Source organism: Poecile atricapillus, chromosome 1 (assembly GCF_030490865.1).
Source record: "Poecile atricapillus isolate bPoeAtr1 chromosome 1, bPoeAtr1.hap1, whole genome shotgun sequence".
Lineage (NCBI taxonomy): Eukaryota > Metazoa > Chordata > Aves > Passeriformes > Paridae > Poecile > Poecile atricapillus.
Genome location: NC_081249.1, coordinates 31,067,119 through 31,085,870, shown reverse-complemented (window position 1 = coordinate 31,085,870; position 18,752 = coordinate 31,067,119). Strand labels below are relative to the sequence as shown.

The following is an 18,752-nucleotide window of genomic DNA, read 5'->3' as shown; positions in this document are numbered from 1 at the left end:
AAAATCTTACCTTCTTAAAGCCTGTACCCTGGAAAACATAAGGTACCAGAGCAATCTTCTTTACTTGTAGCAAAAAACCCATGTGTTTTATGTTTGGACATAGCTTTCTGCTAAACTGCATTGTGAGAAGTGAGCTTTGATAATATCCATGTAAAATATGAGCTGCTTAAAGGCCTGGTGCTTTAGTACCTGAAAAACCACATGGTTAAGATCCTCTAGTAAGGGGAGCAGTACAGCCCTGGAAGAAGTAGTAGCTGAGCATATATTTTGGTGTTTTCAAGCTACTTCAAGCTACTTCAGTCTCCTCCATTAACTCCTAGAGGAAAGTGAAGAAAGCAAATGTGCTTAATAAACTTGATATTCAGTCATTAATGCAAAAACAAGTTTGAAGGCCTATGTGTAGGCCTGGATAATGTAGTTAGCTTGACATTAGAGCTTTAATTCTAGATATACAAGTGAGTGGCATTTTTACTTCAGCTGTTACCCCTGATAGAGCCAGTTAAACTGCGTATAAAAATGACACTTTAATTGCTGAAACATCAAATTATCTTGAAGTGAGAATGGCCAAAATGTGTATTTTTTCTTGAGGGAGATAAGGATTACTTTAGAGATCTTACATTAACTATTTGAGAGATACATTTCTTTTGACAAACGTATAACAAATCAAGTCAGCGCATGAGGGAGTGTTACTAGGTATATTTTAGGTGTGTTTTTTCGTCTCTTAACTAAAAGTATCTCTGGCAATACAGGTACTGTACTGTGAGGTACTTTGTTGTGGTGCTTTTTATTTGGTTTGTTCAGTCTACCCAAAAGAAAAGATGAGATCTTAAAAATACAAATCATCAGTCTTGGCCTTTAAATAAATGACATACTTCATTGCTTAGTTGTGCTGTTGTCACATGTTGACAGTTTTTGGTGACTTGTATATTTGGTGACTTGCAGTATGTCTGATAAAATATTTGTTAGTGTCAGCATTCACTTGCAGAAGAATCCAGCCCTTTCCTTTTTCCAGAGAACTGCAACTTAGACTTACTGAATTTTAAAATCTGTAGCTGTATAATTAAATACTTAGTTTTCTTTATTAAGATTAAACTTATGGATTTATAAATTGACGCAACTGAAGTTTTGGTAGTTTAGAATTTGGTTATATTTTGGAAGTCCTAAATCTGGAAGAAATTGGTTTCCCTTATTTTCTGGATATAGTTTTGGGTATTTGGTGAGTCAGCCTTTGGCTGATTTATCCTGAGTGGGTGCTAATAAATGAGGCAGTGAAATTGTAAAACATCAGCTTTCTGCCCATTTATTTAAGAGGCAGTTAAGTGAAATACTAACAACTTGTTGATTAAATAGGTTTTGAAACTGCCTGTTGTGATAAAAGTAGCATCAGTGTACTGAAGCTCTGTGTGAAACATGGAATAAGTAAGTCTCCTTTCTTAAAATTTTACTGTGAGTGTGATTAGGTGGTAAAATATCTGGACAAAAACTTCTTTTGGCTTTCTGTAGGCCTGAGAGAGGTAACACTAAGGTAACTGGTACAAATGATTGCTTGCCAACTACGTTAGTATTTTTTTATGATCTGCTTTAAAGTCTGTCTTGGGGCTGAACTCTTTTCATCTGTGTGACTTCTTATCTTGAAAGATAACAAGATTTTTAGTCTGATGGCAAAGCATAGCTAACTGTTATTATGAGTTGGAAGCTGTAAAGAACTTTCACTTATTTGCTAAATAAAAATACAGTAGATTTTGTTTGCTAAAGGTTGTTTGAAAGAGCAGATAAATATCTCTTAGTAGGATCCCCTGGTTGTGACTTTGTGCTTCATTTTAACACTTCGATTGTGGTGGCTGCTTTTCTGTCAATGACACCTGTGATTTGAAAGGCCAAACATCTTTTGGATGACCAAAGTCAGACAGTCTAGAAACACTTGTCCGAGAAGTTATGTCAGATTGCATAGCTAAACTTTTAAAGTTGGGGTTGCAAGAACTGAATGTGTTTTATGGTTCCACCTCCCTTCAAGCAGACCACACTTGTGAAGGTTTTTTCCTTCCCTTCCTAGTGAGTGGAATAAGGTAACAGTGCATTATCATTTGTTAAATATGGAGCATTTTTTCCTGGATTGCATATGTTTTGTGATTGCTTTTGCATTTTGAAACATTTTTTTTTTTTTTTTCAGATGGCTTCTACTTATGTAAACTTAATGTTTGAACTAGTGATAACCCTGCTTTCCTTCTTCATTTCAGTGCAAAAGATGATATTGATATTGATGCCCTTGCTGCTGAGATAGAAGGTGCAGGAGCTGCAAAGGATCAAGAGCCTCAGAAATCCAAAGGCAAAAAGAAAAAAGAGAAGAAGAAACAAGATTTTGAGTAAGTTTGGGTTTTTTTCCACCTGTCTGATCTTATGCCAATATCCAAAAATTCAGTTGATTAAGTGCCCTAACTTCTTTCTTATTTTAGTGAAGATGATATCCTGAAGGAGCTGGAGGAACTGTCAATAGAGGCGCAAGGAGGGAAAGTTGACAGGGAACAACCTTCTACAGGAAAGGTGAACACTGAGAGGGAGGTGGGCTTTTTAATAGGAAATAGTTAAAATATGAGACATTTCTGTCCCAGAGAACTTATAGTGTTGCAGTGTAGTTGGAGATCCTATGTGAAACATGCAGCTGGCATGTTCTTTTAATTATATTTGATCATATTTTCATAGTAAAGTAAATAACAAAAAAAGCCACGTATTGATGTGATAATTATTCAAAGCCAATCAGAATAAATCTTAATTGTAGGCTGAAGTATGGTGCACTCAACAGGAATAGTTACTGCTTTCAAACTTTCTGTTCAATAAGAGAGGTTTTTCTTCATGTATCTCAATGTTACCTCTTAGCTCTTGACAGCAAGTAATTTTTCATGGCTGATTATTGAATTGTCTAATTACCAGGTTGAAAATGACAATGAAGAAAGCTTATCAAAACAAGATAAAAAAAGAAAAGGAAAGAGTAAAAAAGCCAATCTGGAAAATGACTATGACAGTGAGGAAGTGGAAGATAAAGATAAAAAATCGAGAAAAGCTCAGAAAGCAAAACAAGACATGCTTTCTGGCAGTGATGATGATGATCATGAGACACAGCTTAAGAAAAGCAAAGGGAAAACTCAGAAGTCAAATAAAAAACACAATCTGTCAGAAGAAGATGAAACTAACATTAAAAAAAGTAAAGAGCGTGGGGGAGGAGTGTCTACAGGCGAGAGTGGTGATGAATCAGATGAGGTTTCCCAGTCTAGAAAAGGACAAAAGAAAAACCAAAAGCCAAAGTCTGCTCCTGCTGCAGAGAGTGGGGATGATGAAGAAGAACCTTCATTCAAAGTAAAAACAGTGGCTCAGAAGAAGGCAGAAAAAAAAGAACGTGAAAGAAAAAAACGTGAAGAAGAAAAAGCCAAATTGAGGAAGCAGAAGGAGAAGGAAGAATTAGAAGGTGGCAAAGAACCAGCAAAGCCAAAGGAATCTCAAAAAAAAACTGAAGAGAAGGCTTCTCCTGAAGTTACAGCAATCCCTGGCCCTGGGGAGAAAGGAGAGACTGCTGCAGGAACAGAAGGTTTGTAACATGGTTTCTAAAACTGTAATTTAAATATTGTAGTTTTTAACTGAGGTTAACCAGGGAAGTGCCAGGCAGTGAGGACAGTTTGGTTTATTTTGAATTGTGAATACTAGAAATTTGGTAGCTTTATCTGCCTCTTTGTGTTGGCTCATAGGTGGCTGTGTTTTCTGGTCTAGTTTGTTCAGGTACATGGGAAAACAAGCCAGATGGTGAATTCTCATTACAGTATATGATTATACTTCTGTATTGCAAGAGTACTTTTTCACTTCCCTGTTATTTTGATACTTTAAGACTTCAGGCCATGACTTAAGAGAGTTTTATTGTTTTCGTTACGAAATGTTTATGTAGAAGCCAGTGAAAAATTTCCTCATTTGATGTTATCTATTGTATTTGAAACATAAATTGTACTTAGAGTATCTTTGAAACTTCTGGGATCTTTGAAAGTATGCCTCTTCTTTCTGTAGCTGATGATAATGAGGGGGACAAAAAGAAAAAAGACAAGAAAAAAAAGAAAGGTGAGAAAGAAGAAAAAGAGAAAGAGAAGAAGAAGGGTCCCAGTAAAGCCACAGTTAAAGCCATGCAAGAGGCCTTGGCTAAAATGAAAGAGGAGGAAGAAAGGGCAAAAAAAGAGGAGGAAGAACGCATAAGACGACTGGAAGAACTTGAAGCAAAACGCAAAGAAGAGGTACCGTATATCTCACTCCAAGGATAAAATAAGGGAGAGAGTAACCTTAATCTGTCTGCTTGCTGGTGCAGTTGGTGAATTAATCCTTAATACGTTTCTCGTAAACAGAATATACTCGGGCAGCTTTTGTGTAAAGCATGCTTTAGAGTTTCTGCATGTTCATTTATCTTTCTCTAGGAACGATTAGAGCAAGAGAGGAAAGAAAGAAAGAAACAGAAAGAAAAAGAGAGGAAGGAACGTTTGAAGAAGGAGGGAAAGCTTTTAACAAAAGCTCAGCGAGAAGCCAGAGCCAGAGCAGAGGCTACTCTTAAACTGCTCCAAGCTCAGGGTAAGCAGTAAAGTTGAATAATAATTAAAACCAAGCCAAAAAAACCAACAAAACTTTATATCTGTTATTACTTTGTGTTTATTTTTTTCCTATCTGGAGCTAGGAGGGCAAGTGCTGAGTGATTCCATGTGAAGTTGCTCTGTTGTCAAGGAAGGCAGTGTGTGCCCTCCCTTCCCCTTTATTTTTTAAGTAGGTTTAAGTATCTGTGTTTCTGTGTTTTTATCTTACACTTTGAATATCCAGCTTTTTAATACATCTACTTGTGGTTTAAAGATGTTACTTGTTGAAATTAGGAAAAAGCACTTGAAGAAGTGGTGTAGTCTAAAGACCAGGAAAAGCACATGGGCTGTGCTGGAGGTCTTGTAAGACCAGTGATCTGGATCTGTTGAATTAGTTCACATGCTCAATTAAGAAAGTGTGCTGTTTTGCTTCAAAAACAATGGGGGAAGTACATGGAGAAGATATGTTTTTCTCTGGGATTCGCCAGGAGTATGTAAGAGCTTTCTTGTTTTTCTGTGAAGTATAATTGTCTCCATTGGAATGAAGTAAAATTGTCCAATATGTTGTAAGTAAAATTTCCTGAATCATTGGCAACTGTAAAGTAATTTGTGAGTACTGAGTGTATTTGTAGAGTACACTAACTGACACTTTACTGGTAGGTGGATGTATAAATGTAGCAATCTTTGTAGCTAGTAAAATGTTTGGAGCTCTTAAACATAACACCAAGGCTCTGGTTATTGCTGTAGCTATTAGAATCTTTCTATTTATGTGCCCCTACAACTGGATTTTTGTAAAATCTGCAATGTAAATTACTCAGGTAATGTATATTACTCTGTAATATAAATTACATGAAAAAAATTTGAACGTGCAACAGTAATTCAGTTTTTAATTTGTCTTTGCACTGAATTTCTGGTTTTGATGGAATCCCTTCATGTATTACATATATTTCTCACTTCCTGGTGAGGCAAAGATGCAGCTGGTGAATTGAACCTGGCATTATTTTAATACCTGAAACCATCAGTATTGTAAAATTAAAAAAAACCCTTAAAACAACAACAAACCAAAACCCAAACAAACAAAACAAATCAAAAACCACAAACCTCCCCACACAGAGCAAAAGGGAAAATGTTGTCTGCTGAACAACCTTGAGCATTTAAGAAGAGTTCTGCCTGTGAGCTACTTCAAATTGTGTGAAACTAGGACCATTGGTTGACAGGTTTTAAGTGATTTTTTTGCATAGCAGACTTTAAATTGTTAAGGGATGTATTCATGACATTTTATGCAGGTTTGTGATAAATTCAAACGTGCAGTCATATGATCCAATTGGAATTTTTTTAATTTTTTTTTGTTTCATTGGCATCCCCTTCTTCCAGTTATCTGACTTCTTTCTGAGAGCTGTCAGGAGTATCTGAAAAACTACTTCACTCAAGTTTTCTAGCTTTTGAATTCAGACTTTTAAAAAAGATAAAATATGCATTGAACTTTCTACTCTTTCTCCATCTTCCAGTTTTGGAAAACATGTTCTCACTTAAACCAAAGTTTGTTTATTAATTACCTGGATTTTTTTAACAATTTTTTTGTTTGTTTTGAAGGTGTTGAAGTGCCATCCAAAGACTCTGTGCCAAAGAAGAGGCCAATATATGAAGACAAAAAGAGAAAGAAGCAGCAGCAGCCAGAAAATAAAGAAGGTGTAGTTTGTATATAGGGACACCTAATCGATCAGTCACATTTCTGGAAGTATTTCTGAAATAAACCAGCTAATCTTAAGCTAATTGTATTTCAGAATTTAGATTTTCTAAATGTTGGAGATGGTGGTGTAAAGGCCTTTCACAAAAGATACTTATCTGAATTGTACCAGTAATTTTTTTCTTTTTCTTCCTTTCTTTGGTGTTTTTTGTTTTGTTTTTTTTTTAGTTTTCATTTCTAATGGAACAGTAGGGGAAATATGGGTAGCTCACTAGTATTACTTCATTTTCTCCTGTCTTTTAAAGAATGGGAGGAGTTTTAAATGTCAATAATGGACCTATCTTGTAAATCTATTCAACTGCTTAGAAAGCCAAATGTTTTCCAAATAAGCTGGAGCAGTATGTGTAAGAGAATTTGCACTTTGAAAATATGTAGCAACCAACTTCCTGTCTTGCAATTTCAGAAAGTGTGGAGGTAACTTCCACAGCTGAGGATGCTGTAGAACTGGAAACACCAGTGAAAGAAGAGGCTCCTCTTCCCGTAGATCCAGGTTGGTGGTAATGCTAATAAGTTTCAAATCCTTAAGCTTGTGTGTCAGTGCTGCATGATAGTTATCATACCTTGCTGGATGGGGCTGAATGGCCATCCTTTCTTGAGATAGTTGCCTTTTTTTTCCTCCTTTCTTAAGGGAGGAACTGATGATACTTTATGGAGTAGAAGGCATGAAGCTTCAAAAAAAGCACGTAAAGGTCCCTTGTTCTGGGTGAACTCCAGTTTCAATTGGCTTAGTTATCTCAAATGAGCACATTCAGTGCCTTACTTGCTCTCCAGACTTTTCACTTACTTTTACAAGTCTGTTTTGTCAACATTTAGGTGGAGGTAGGGAGGAAATATGCTGCTTCTAGAATTGATAGTGCAGTATTCAGTGACTGTGTTCTTTATTCCACATGTTTTGCTTTCACAAGTGCTGAATGCAGAAGATGTGATAGCTTGTGAAATTGAGTTATCAGCAACTTTGTTGATCAGATTGTTGTTCTCATCTTTGCCTACACACAATACTTGCTCTGTCAAAATCACATTGCACTGGGCTTCCTCAGCAAGGAGACTTTCAGTTTTTACCCTTGTTCTTAAGTCAGACAAATACTGACAAAATGTGCAGCTTTAGAAAACAAAGCTGAATGTGTCCTGTGATTCTAGCTTGATTTATATCATGATTGCTGTTCCATTGCCATAAGAGAGGGGCTCACTGGCAGACCATTAGTTCCTAGTTAATATTGTAACAGTGTGGAACTTATTCTTCATTTCAGAGAGCTGAAGTTGATGACACGTGTACTGCAGCAAATATATATTGTATAGTGCCTCTTTTAGAGAGGGTTGTACATTTACCTTTTTCCATTTGTCTCTTACTAAGAGCTGCAGTCTTTTCATAAATCTTACTGAATTCCTGCTGAATGAGTATGTTTAATGCTTCTGGAATCCATGGCATAATTATGTTAAGGCACCTGGTGTCCTTTTTATAGACAATTTGTATATTCTCACTAGTTAAAATTCTGCTCTAACTTGTATTCTTGTTTCTCTGCCACTTTGTTACACATGATGACTGTTAATTGGGCAGCTCCTTGCAAGAATGGTGATTGTGGTACAGGTTTGGGAGGCATTATGCAGGCACTGGCATGATAGTCAGACAGGAACTAGCTGACTAGGTTTTCTGTGTCTTCCGTGAAAGTTTGTCTAGGCAAAGATGCTAGCACTGCATCATTTTTGTGGAGAGAATTGGAGATCATTTTTTAATATGTAGCATCTTATTTTTATGGAACTTGGAGATAATTCAATAGAATTATGGCAACAGCAAACTTGTAAGTTGCAGTTGTCAGTATGTCAAAAGACGGGGAATCTAAAAATGTTATATGTTGCTGGACTGACATTTTTCTAACTTCAGTGTTGGGTTTCTTAGTTTCAGAAGAAAAGGAGGAAGAAGATGAAACAGAAGATGCAGGTCTGGATGATTGGGAAGCTATGGTTAGTGATGAAGATGGAGAGAAAGGTGGGCATGTAAATACAAAATATATGCTTTTTTCTGTTTAAGAGGCTTTGGGCTAAGTTTTCTGTTTCTATGGAAAACAATATTTTACTTTGATTTTTTTCTCTGCTCTGTTAAATAAATTGTGAGCCAGGTATGATGATAAATACATAAGAGTCTCTTCTCAAACAACAACCCTTTGGAAATACTTTTATGTGCAGTTGCCATCTAAAATAAATAGGTTGTAATTTTTTGGTCCTTTTTTATGGAAGTAAAAATCGTCTTCTCTAATATGTGCTTAAACCATCTCTGTGAGTTTAGGGAAACTTTTTACCTGGTTCTCTAGTAATCATTTCAAAGGTGTAGAATTTTTTATTAAAAAAATCTATCAATATCTGGGAGAATATCCTGTGAGAAGTTTCCAAAGAATTGGAGGAATAAAATGGTGTGAAGGTTCAGTATGCATATGTTATAATAAGTTCCCTTACACAAGGAGAGGCTGAAAGAATTTGGATTGTTCAGCCTGGAAGGCTTTGGGGTGACCTAATTGCAGCATTCCTAAAGGGAGCCTGCAGGAAATATTGAGAGAAACTATTTACAAGAGCATGGAGTTAACAGGACAAGGGGAAATTGATTCAAGCTGAGAGTAGGTTTAATTTAGATATTAGGAAGAGCTTTACTGTGAGGGTGGTGAGACACTGGAACAGGTTGTCCAGAGAAGCTGTGGATTCTCATCCCTTGAAGTGTTGAAGACATGGTTGAATGGGGCTTTGAGCAACCTGCTCTAGTGGAAGGTGTCCCTGCTCTTTGGCAGGAGGGCTGTAGCTAGATGGTCTTTGAAGTCCCATTGAGCCAAAATCATTCTGTGATTCTGTAATACACTTCTTTGAGAGGCAAGTTTGGAAGGAAAGAGTTGCCTGAACATCTGTATTCCTGTGTATGTATGCCAAAAGCCATATTCTCTCTATATTCAACAGCAATGTTTATGGAGAACTTAGGGCTGTGCAACAGTGCAGGGATAAATTCTCAGATATTTTCTTCCAGTGGCGGAGAAAAGTGTATTTTTGTAAGCTGTCCTGAATGGGGGTTGGTGACTGGACTTAGTACTTCCATAATGTCTTAATTGTTTCTTATGCTTAAAGACTATTTATTCATCAAGTACTTTCTACTTGCCTATACTTCTAGCACCTGTGCTTTCAAGTTTAATACTTGCTATACAGATAATTACAGTAGAATGGATTTCATTCCAGCACAGGTGTGTTCTAATGGTGCTTTTGAGTTCTAAGGGCTGCTTGCCTTCTTGAGTGTTTTAGTCTGGCACCACTGTCCCGGAGAGGACATAGCACTTCTCACTGCTTGGATTTGAAGGCTCTGCCAATGGGATCCAGAAAAAGAGCCTTCCCAGGAATTAGTTTTAGTGTATTACTAAGCTGATGGACTGTGAGTGTAGCAGGGAAACATAACTAATCTCTGAGAGCAATGAGCCTGCCAGCAGTGATGTAAGGAGGAGAATCCGTGATTTTAAAGTTATCAGCTTGCCTCTTGTGATTTTACAGGTGATTATAAATGGGAAGCTTTCAAAGAAAGAAAATTACTTTTTGATAATTGTTTTTGTTTGTTTATTGAAGAATTCCTATGAAAAATATTAATCTTCTCTGAACCATCTAAGAGAGCCTGAAGATGAGATTATTTTTTTTTATGGGCGTAAAAGAGACCATTTGTTCTGATTGTTATGTCTGCTTAAATGTGCCTTCCTGATCAGTAGTGTACAGAATCCATCTAGTAATGATTTGGAGTATTTTGGCTTTATTAAAAAGGTGTTGGTGCATTATTCCTTTATGAAGTGCACATGACTTTTAAGAATGTCTGAATGTTTGCAAATAATGTTAAATGTATGTGTACTGATAATATCATTCTTCACTCCCCTCCAAAGCCTTGCTTCTGGATTTCAAACACAAGCCAGCAACTCTGAACGTTAAATACTTTTTTTGGTGTGTTTGTTGTTGGGTTTTTTTTTTGTTTGTTTTTTTTTTTACGTTGGAAGCTGGAAAATTCTCTTGACAAGCACTTAGTAGTCTTTTTTCCTTTTTGAAGCCTTCTCCCCCAGAAGTGTGAACTTAATAGAGAATTTTTACTTTGTTTTCTTTTGTTTAAACAGAGAGTAAACCTGTCCATATTGAAGTCAAGGAACAAAATGAAGTGGATGAGGAAGAGGAGGAGGAAGATGAAGAAGAGGAAGAGGAAGAAGAGAGTGAAGAATCTGAAGATAGTGAAGGCAGTGAAGATGAGGATGAGAAGACTTCAGATGAGAGAGAGCCAGACTCCCAAGCTATTGGAAAACAATCTATGGAAAAAAAGCCTAGCAAGGAAATTAGCTCTGATTCTGAGTATGACTCTGATGATGACCGCTCTAAGGAGGAGCGTGCTTATGACAAAGCTAAACGAAGAATTGAGGTATTAAGATACACTTGGATTCTTGTGTTGTATAGCAAACAGATTAATTTTCAGTTGATTTTATCAATTTCTTGAAACGGGGTTTGTGTCTAATAATATAGGGCTAATATTTAAGCAGGTTCAGAAATTGTGTTAATTAAGGAAAAAAAAAAACTTGGTTTTGTCTGAAGGTAAAGTATTTGTTTTTAGATAACTTGACAACAAAAACAACAACTTTAGTGTTGTTTCCCTCCACCTCTATATCCTTCCTGGAAAAAGAGGCTTTTATTTACAGATAGATATTTTCAAGTTTTAAAAGATGTGTCTAAACTGTTCAGCGCTTTCATGGCTGCTAATGTTCTTGGTTTCCTCACTCAAGGTGCTTGTTCAGAATGTACCATCAGCAAAGCTACTGTTAATAGATAGAACAGCTTAGCCTACTAGACTGTAACAAGAACCAACCAAACAAAAATGTAACAGTTAGTCAAAACTTTTTGATTTACCAAAAGAGGGATGACAGACCTTAAATTGCCTTGAAAATATAAGTCCCACAGCTAACTCTGTGTTTGTTTGTATGTAGTCAAGTCAAGCGGTGAGCTGTGGTTTTTGGTTTATACTCACCAATTTTTACGTGTCTTTTACATAGAAGCGGCGAGCTGAAAACAGCAAAAATATGAACACTGAAAAGCTCAGAGCACCAGTTATCTGTGTCCTGGGGCATGTAGACACAGGCAAGACCAAAATTTTAGATAAGGTAAGGTGTAGAATGTAAAAGCACCGCCTGAGCCTCTTGTTTATGCATTTATTTTTTTGGGTGAAATAGAAAGAATTAGAGTGTGCTCAGACATAACTATAGTCTCTTATATGTAAGTATTTCTGGTCTTTTTTTGTCTTTAGCTCCGCCACACTCATGTGCAGGACAGTGAAGCTGGTGGTATCACTCAGCAGATTGGCGCAACTAATGTTCCTCTTGAAGCTATTAATGAGCAGACCAAGATGGTGAAAAATGTAAGTTACAGCACTTCAACAACTGCATCTTAAAAAACATGAAATGTAGACTAATAAAGGCCTTGTGAGATTTCCTGACATGGGCATGTACTTTCCCCGCTCTCTAATTTTGGGGTAGATTGTTTTTTAATTCCTATCATCCCCCAGCAAAGGGGTGTCTGTCTCATTTTTCATACATTTGATTTCAGTTAATGCATTGCTGTTCCTTCAGAAAAATATGCAAATACTGTTTACTCTGTTCTGGACAGTGCACATATGTACACAGACTGCTTACTTGTCAGTATTTTGATTGTAAATTGAGAGTCTTGAAACCTCTTGAATATATTTTCTATTAAAATCTTACCCTTTGCTGTATGTGCTGAAATTTGGCCAATTCCTGGGAGATGAATTTTATGGTGTTACAGAAATAGTAACTGTTCTGTATCATTTGTTTTGGATACTGTCTCCTATTTTGCTTGCAGAAGTAGCTGGCTGAAAAACCTTGGTCTAGTAATGGCTTTTTCAATGATTTTACTCAACTTAGTAAACATGTAAACTTAAGGGAGAGGAGAAAATCATCAAAGCAAGGATGGTACATCTTACTACCCTGAAATGTTTTTTCTTCTGTAGGCTGCTTTATCTTACAGATTTCAGCTTAGCTTGTGGCCAGTTGATACCTGAGAAATGTGCTGCATCATTTTTTTAAATGTTGAAATGACTGTTGACCGATCTGGTTTATAGGGGGTGTTTGCCTTAAAATATGTATCTGGATTTTTGAAGTGCAGACTATCAGTAATGTTGCCAGCTCTTATTTTGTTCTTTTTTCTTCTTGTGTAACCTCTACAAGATGGCTAATATTTTGAAATGTTAGTTTGACAGAGAGAACATAAAAATTCCAGGCATGCTGATAATCGACACTCCAGGACATGAGTCTTTCAGGTAGGGTTTTCTCACAATTTTGTACCTCTCAGAACTGATGGCCAAAGCATCTGGAGATATTTTTAGCAAAGTGTGAAGTCTTAATTCATTGTTTTAGCTCTCACTTGAAAAAAGTCCAACAAAACCAACTTAAAAGTAGAGGAATTAAGTGGATTTGCTTCATTTGCAGGTGCTTTTTATGTCTGGTTAATTGCTGGCCTTTTATAGCTGATTATTTTTCTGTCTTCATGCCAATTGAGCCATGAATATCTGAAAAAGCATGTAAATAAATAGTTAGTGTAAGAGGAAAGATGGAAGCAGGAAGCTAGCTGGAGGAAAAAAGGTGAGGACTTCAGGTGACCTAAGTACTCTGCTATGAAAAATTCAAACTTTTATCTTAGTATCTCATTCATAGTGTCCCAGTTAAGGTAACTGAGTTTGTAAGACTGGAAGTTACTAATTACACAAGTCGTCTGAGTCTTAGCAGAGATCAAATGCATTCTAGGAACACTAGTGGCATGCAGGCAAGTCATTAAGTCAGCTTTTAAGGGTAAAACATGACATGCATAACTGAACTCAATGAGGTGCAATCTTGGGTGAAATCTTGAAACAGAAGGATTAATACTTTGATGTGACATTTTTCAGTAAAAATCTTTGTAAACATTGAAATGCTGTGTTGTGGGGCACTTGGTAATGTTCAGATCAGTACCTTTGCATGGTCCCTCTTACAGCTCTCCCTCTGTCTTCTAGCCAGGTTTTGTTTGGCAACAAAGATGTGATGGTCTTGTTACATTGTATTGTATAAAATAGTGATGGTGGTTATGCAGTATATAAAAACAGTCTTGTTCAGGTTTTACACTTCGGCATTTCACTTTAACTGTCCCAATTGTTGCTTAGAAAATGATCAGAACATATCTTACATTGTAAAAAATATATAATAATATGAAAACTTTCAGGAGAATAATAGTTTCTTACTTTTGCTTACAAATTCTTTAGTGTATTTTGTTAAGTGGAAATTACAGAATGTCATTTGAATGGTTTACATTTTTGAGGGGTAAATAATGGATGAGTTTTAGCTTTTTGTTTGTCAGTGTAAGTTGGACATTGTACTTGGTGTTTTTATAAAGGTTCTGTTGCTGAATGACTGATTTTTTTTTTCTGTCTTTTAATGTCACAGCAATCTAAGAAATAGAGGAAGCTCACTTTGTGATATTGCTATACTTGTAGTTGACATCATGCATGGCTTGGAACCACAAACAATTGAATCAATAAATCTGTTGAAATCAAAGAAATGCCCCTTTATAGTAGCTCTCAACAAGGTAGGATAGATTTTTATCCTAATAGTGGATTTTTCCACTCTAACAGTGCATTTGACAACTGTCTGTTTTCTTTCTTGAACTGGAATTGTTTTGTGTAAAATCTGGAGGGGTGGTTCTTGGGTCTTGTGTGTTGCATTTTTTAATGTCGTTGATACCACAATGGCTCTACAGGAGCTTTGCAGAACAATCAGTTCTCCTGACTGGTAAATTTTGTTACCTTATGTAACTTTTGTATGTGATTCACACTTCTGGAAGTTGTACTTCAATTGTGGGTTTTTTTCCCCTTGTGCCTACTTATATACATTTGTGTGCATTTTCTGATAAAATTACAACACAAGCTTCATGCTGACGAATCATACTTTATTTTAGCCACTGATACTGGTTAGTTTGACTTGAAGACAAGCTGACTTCAGGCCGTGGAGCAGTAATGTTGATCACTGGTGGGAAGTGTTTTGGGCTTTGCAATATTAGATGGAAAATTAGACAGTTATTTTCAGCCCTGGTTTTAGAAATCCTGTGCATGAGAAATTATGCTGCCTGTTTGTGATGATTTGATGAATTGAATTATATGTATGGAAATTACTCATGTCCAATGACCTTGGAAGCCATCTGACATGCTGACAGAGAGCTGTCAGAAGGCTATTTGTGTGCAGTGTAAGAATTGCAGTGTACTTCAAAAAGTGAAAGGAGCATTAAGATTGAAGGTGGTTGGAGCTGAGGAGGCCATTATGTCATTGCCAAGACCAGCTACTTTTTGAAAGAATGCAAACAACCTCTTGGATGGAGAGGTGTCTAGGCCTTATGGCAGAGTAGTAGAATTCTCTTTGTCAGATGCGAAGACCTGACTGTCATTAGTTGCCATCAAAGGCCTACAGTGAGCCTGAAATTAAATAGCTAAGAGCACTTGCATTTTAAGTAACAGTTGTATTATTTGACCAGGTTATAATCCATTTTCTTAAGATGTAGTTTTGATTTATACAGTAAATAGGTTTTTGGGCTAAGTCTGTCCTGCTTTGGCAGCTATCTTGGGGAAGTGTTTCTGAAGTACAGTTTTGTCTTTTGAACAACCCCACTCTGGTCCCTTCTCTGTAGCAACATGGGAAAGGGTCCATGTACCAGTAAATTTTAAAATTTCTTTGTGAAGCTAATGTAATCTCTTTTCAGGAAAAAACACAAACACCTCCATGGTTTTGGGGTTTTTTGGTGTGCATGTGAATATATAAACAGATCTCTTCTGAATGTTTTATTTTAACCTTGGTACAATTTATGCATATAAACCTTTTCCATATGAAAAAGATTACTATAGTTTGAATTTTTAAAATCTGAATATTGCTACCCTGTAATACTGCCTGACATAAACAGAGCTAAATATAGCAGCTAAAGCAAATAAAAATACTTTAATTTGATTACTGGGTCACATAGATGGCTGGCTAAGTTGGTTAATAAAGTATTTCTCACTGATGATGTGGCATAGGCATGAAGACACCTTTTAGTAAGCTGCATAAGATGACATACTGCTGTGTTTTCAAGATTGATAGGTTATATGACTGGAAAAAAAGTCCAGATACAGATGTAGCTGTCACCTTAAAGAAGCAGAAAAAAAATACCAAAGACGAATTTGAAGAACGTGCAAAAGCTATCATAGTGGAATTTGCAAAACAGGTAGGTTGGAATAGTCAAGGTTCTTTGCTAGAAGGAATAGTTGGGGATGGATGAGTGGTGTGATTTGTTTTGGGTTAGTGGGTGGTTTTTGTTTTATGTTTTTTCCCCTTTCCTGAAAACAACTTAGACTATCAAGAAAACCTTTGCATCTCTTCTGACAGGTGCTAACCTCTCATAAACCAAACTTTGTTGTTTTTGCATTTTGCATAATTTTAAATGCTCCACCCTTACTGCTGGTTTGGAGAAAAATAGCTAAGTGCTGTGCATGGTCAATGGAGTCATGAATAGCAGATAAAGTTTTCTGTCACTGATCTTTCTCTTTGGGAATAGCCTGAGAGAATTCTATCTGTCTCTTTTTCTCTTGGATGCTGGCAGGGTATGAATCACAGCAGTTCTGGGAACTTCCTCTGTTGGTGACATACAATGCTGTCTAGAAGCTAGATGGGGTAATTAGCTTTGTAGAATTATCCCACACTGCTTCCAAGTGTGGATTGAGGCTTCGTGTTCTGTAGCATGCTGTCAGTAACAGTGTTGGCTTTTTAAACTGGGATTTAAAAAATGCAATGGTATGTGACTGGCGTTGAATGCTACTGTCAATATTGATGTGTACATGTGCTTTTCCCTATGTAACTGTCAATCCTGATTCCAGGGCTTGAATGCTGCCTTGTTTTATGAGAATAAGGATCCCCGCACTTTTGTTTCTCTTGTACCTACCTCTGCTCACACAGGGGATGGCATGGGAAGTCTGATAGCTCTTCTCGTTGAGCTCACACAAACCATGCTGACCAAGAGACTGGCTGAGTGTCAGGAGCTGAGAGCTCAAGTCATGGAGGTAATACAGTAACTCTTTCTTGAAATTCATACAGAAATTTCGCCCCTTCCTGCACCCTTCATTCTGCTAAAAAATGTGTGTTTGAAGTGCTTAAATAGGTAGTAACTTTTTTCCCTTTTCATTCAGGTTAAAGCACTGCCAGGCATGGGCACTACCATAGATGTTATTCTGATTAATGGACGTTTGAGAGAAGGGGACACCATTATTGTTCCTGGAGTAGAAGGTCCAATCGTAACTCAGATTAGAGGTCTGCTGCTGCCTCCTCCTATGAAGGAGCTACGAGTTAAGGTATGGCAGCTAGTTACTGTACTGGCATTTAGAACTAGGAAAAAAATAAATCAAGCTTTGTAAAAAGAGATGTAATAGAATGTGGTTATAGTAACGGTATCTGAAGGTGGCTTCAAGGGGAATGAAGGGGACATCTGGTGTCTTTTGTGAAAATATACTTGTATATTCCTGTTGGGGTGAGTGTTGTCACAGCAGTGGCAAAGAGAATGACCAAGGAATTACCTTGCAGTGAGGATTAGGATGTGTATGCTTTAATAAGGGATTCAAGTATGCGGCTACATGTGAGAGGAAGATACCCATCTTAAATGGAAACTGGAGTGTACTGGTACAGTAACTTCCAAGTTAAAGTTGTAATATTAGTAGAAGTGTTTTTTTAGTAACAAAAATCATATACACTTACATTTGAGAAAAGTGAACACAAGAGTTTCTAGGGCTGGTTGGCGAGTGGCAGTGACCAGGACTTCTGCAGAATGTGCCGCCTCTTGGCATTTTCAAGACTTGTTGTAGGTTTTGCTGCCCTAGTCTTAGCCTGATGAGAGACTCTGAATTTGCAGTCCTTCCTTCATGGCTTTCCATGAAATGAGGAGGAGACACAGAATCAAAAGGTTGTAAATAAATTAATACATATATTAAAAAAATATATATGTAATTCAAAGATGCAAGAAAACAGCTGCTTTGTGCAGATGTTTATTACTTTCCTTTTAAACAAAAAACATCAGGCTTTAAGGCAAAGAAAACCTTTATATAGATAAAGTAGGTGAATGTAATAGGAAAGATCTTTCAGGTTTGGGAACCTTGAGCTGGGGAAGTGGACCCAGGGTGGTAGCTGTTGGGCTTTCTTGAGGCAGGCGGTGAGGATGCATTTTGATTCAGCTTGTTCATGTGGAACTGTCATCCTTGAAATAAAACTGAAATTTCTGGGGTGGAGGCCTAAAGGATAGAGGTTTGCAGGAACAATGTACTTATTGAGGTAGGAAGCTGTCTTGCAGTTTTAAGAAAAGAATGGGACATATAAATAAAAGAAATTAAGAAACAAACCAGAAAATCTTTCCAACATCAATTTAAAGATCTTAAGAAATGACTGGTTTTGTTATGTCTTAGAGCCATGCCCTGAGTGTAAGATCTTTGAGGTTCCCCGGGATGGGGAGAGAACCTGGGAAACTGAACATGGAATTATGCACATGAGTAGGCTGGATGGCCTTCTGTGGGAGAGTGAGACAGCCTTTCCTGCACAGAGGCTTGGGCTATGTGTCAGCTAAGCTTTAGTGTTTTTGTTAAGCTGTTGTCATCTTCCTATCACTTGCCTATGGGCTGAAATTGGGGTTTTATGAGGGGGTAGCTGCCTATTGGTGCCTGCTCTTTTCTTGTATATGTTTCTTTTTGGCCCCCTTCTCTGCTTTTAGAAGATTTCTGTGTGCCCTACCCACCTTGGCAGGGGTGCAGGGGGTTTCTGAAGGGAGAGGAAAGAGCAGGAGGACTGAAATGTGCAAATGCACAGCAGAGACAACTGATAAAAGCTGGGAGCTGCTGCACTTTACTGCTCCCTGTTGTGTTCTTCAGGTGCTCAGCCCTGCATTGTGTTGCTGTGCACCAGCACAGAACTCTTTGCTAGTGTGTATATTTGCTTTTTCAGAACCAGTATGAAAAGCACAAAGAGGTTGTTGCTGCTCAAGGTGTGAAAATTCTTGGGAAAGATTTGGAAAAAACCTTGGCTGGTCTGCCATTGCTTGTAGCTCATAAGGAGGATGAAGTCCCAGTCCTCAAGGTGAGATGGCTGATGTTGAAGCACAACACACTGGGGGTAACTTGAGCTCTGGTGATGAAACTCAAATGTTGAAAGCTCAGTTTGCAAATAAGTGGGGTTTTTTTGGTTGTTTTAAAAACTGTTCCAGTAACATATTTTAGTCTTATGCCCACGTGAAGCTTTGGTGGTGTGATATTTTTAGTATCTTGACCATTAGTTTTTTCCTTGATGTCTTGCTGCTACAATAAGGTTTGAAAACAAGTATTG

The 18,752-nt window shown here is 37.2% G+C and overlaps 1 protein-coding gene across 4 annotated transcripts in view; it reads left to right on the top strand.

Moving 5' to 3' along the window:
• Positions 1-18,752, top strand: part of EIF5B (eukaryotic translation initiation factor 5B) — a 37,783-nt gene that overhangs the window by 13,012 nt on the left and 6,019 nt on the right. For all 4 annotated transcript variants that reach the window (XM_058860156.1, XM_058860147.1, XM_058860137.1 and 1 more), the window contains 17 exons: positions 2,238-2,363; positions 2,454-2,541; positions 2,929-3,580; positions 4,048-4,268; positions 4,446-4,596; positions 6,189-6,284; positions 6,746-6,832; positions 8,237-8,326; positions 10,461-10,756; positions 11,382-11,489; positions 11,633-11,743; positions 12,594-12,661; positions 13,818-13,959; positions 15,490-15,621; positions 16,271-16,453; positions 16,580-16,741; positions 18,375-18,506. In XM_058860156.1, coding sequence (XP_058716139.1) covers positions 3,079-3,580; positions 4,048-4,268; positions 4,446-4,596; positions 6,189-6,284; positions 6,746-6,832; positions 8,237-8,326; positions 10,461-10,756; positions 11,382-11,489; positions 11,633-11,743; positions 12,594-12,661; positions 13,818-13,959; positions 15,490-15,621; positions 16,271-16,453; positions 16,580-16,741; positions 18,375-18,506 — 2,481 coding nt within the window. In that variant the 5' untranslated portion in view covers positions 2,238-2,363; positions 2,454-2,541; positions 2,929-3,078. The remainder of the gene's footprint in view (positions 1-2,237; positions 2,364-2,453; positions 2,542-2,928; positions 3,581-4,047; positions 4,269-4,445; positions 4,597-6,188; positions 6,285-6,745; positions 6,833-8,236; positions 8,327-10,460; positions 10,757-11,381; positions 11,490-11,632; positions 11,744-12,593; positions 12,662-13,817; positions 13,960-15,489; positions 15,622-16,270; positions 16,454-16,579; positions 16,742-18,374; positions 18,507-18,752) is intronic.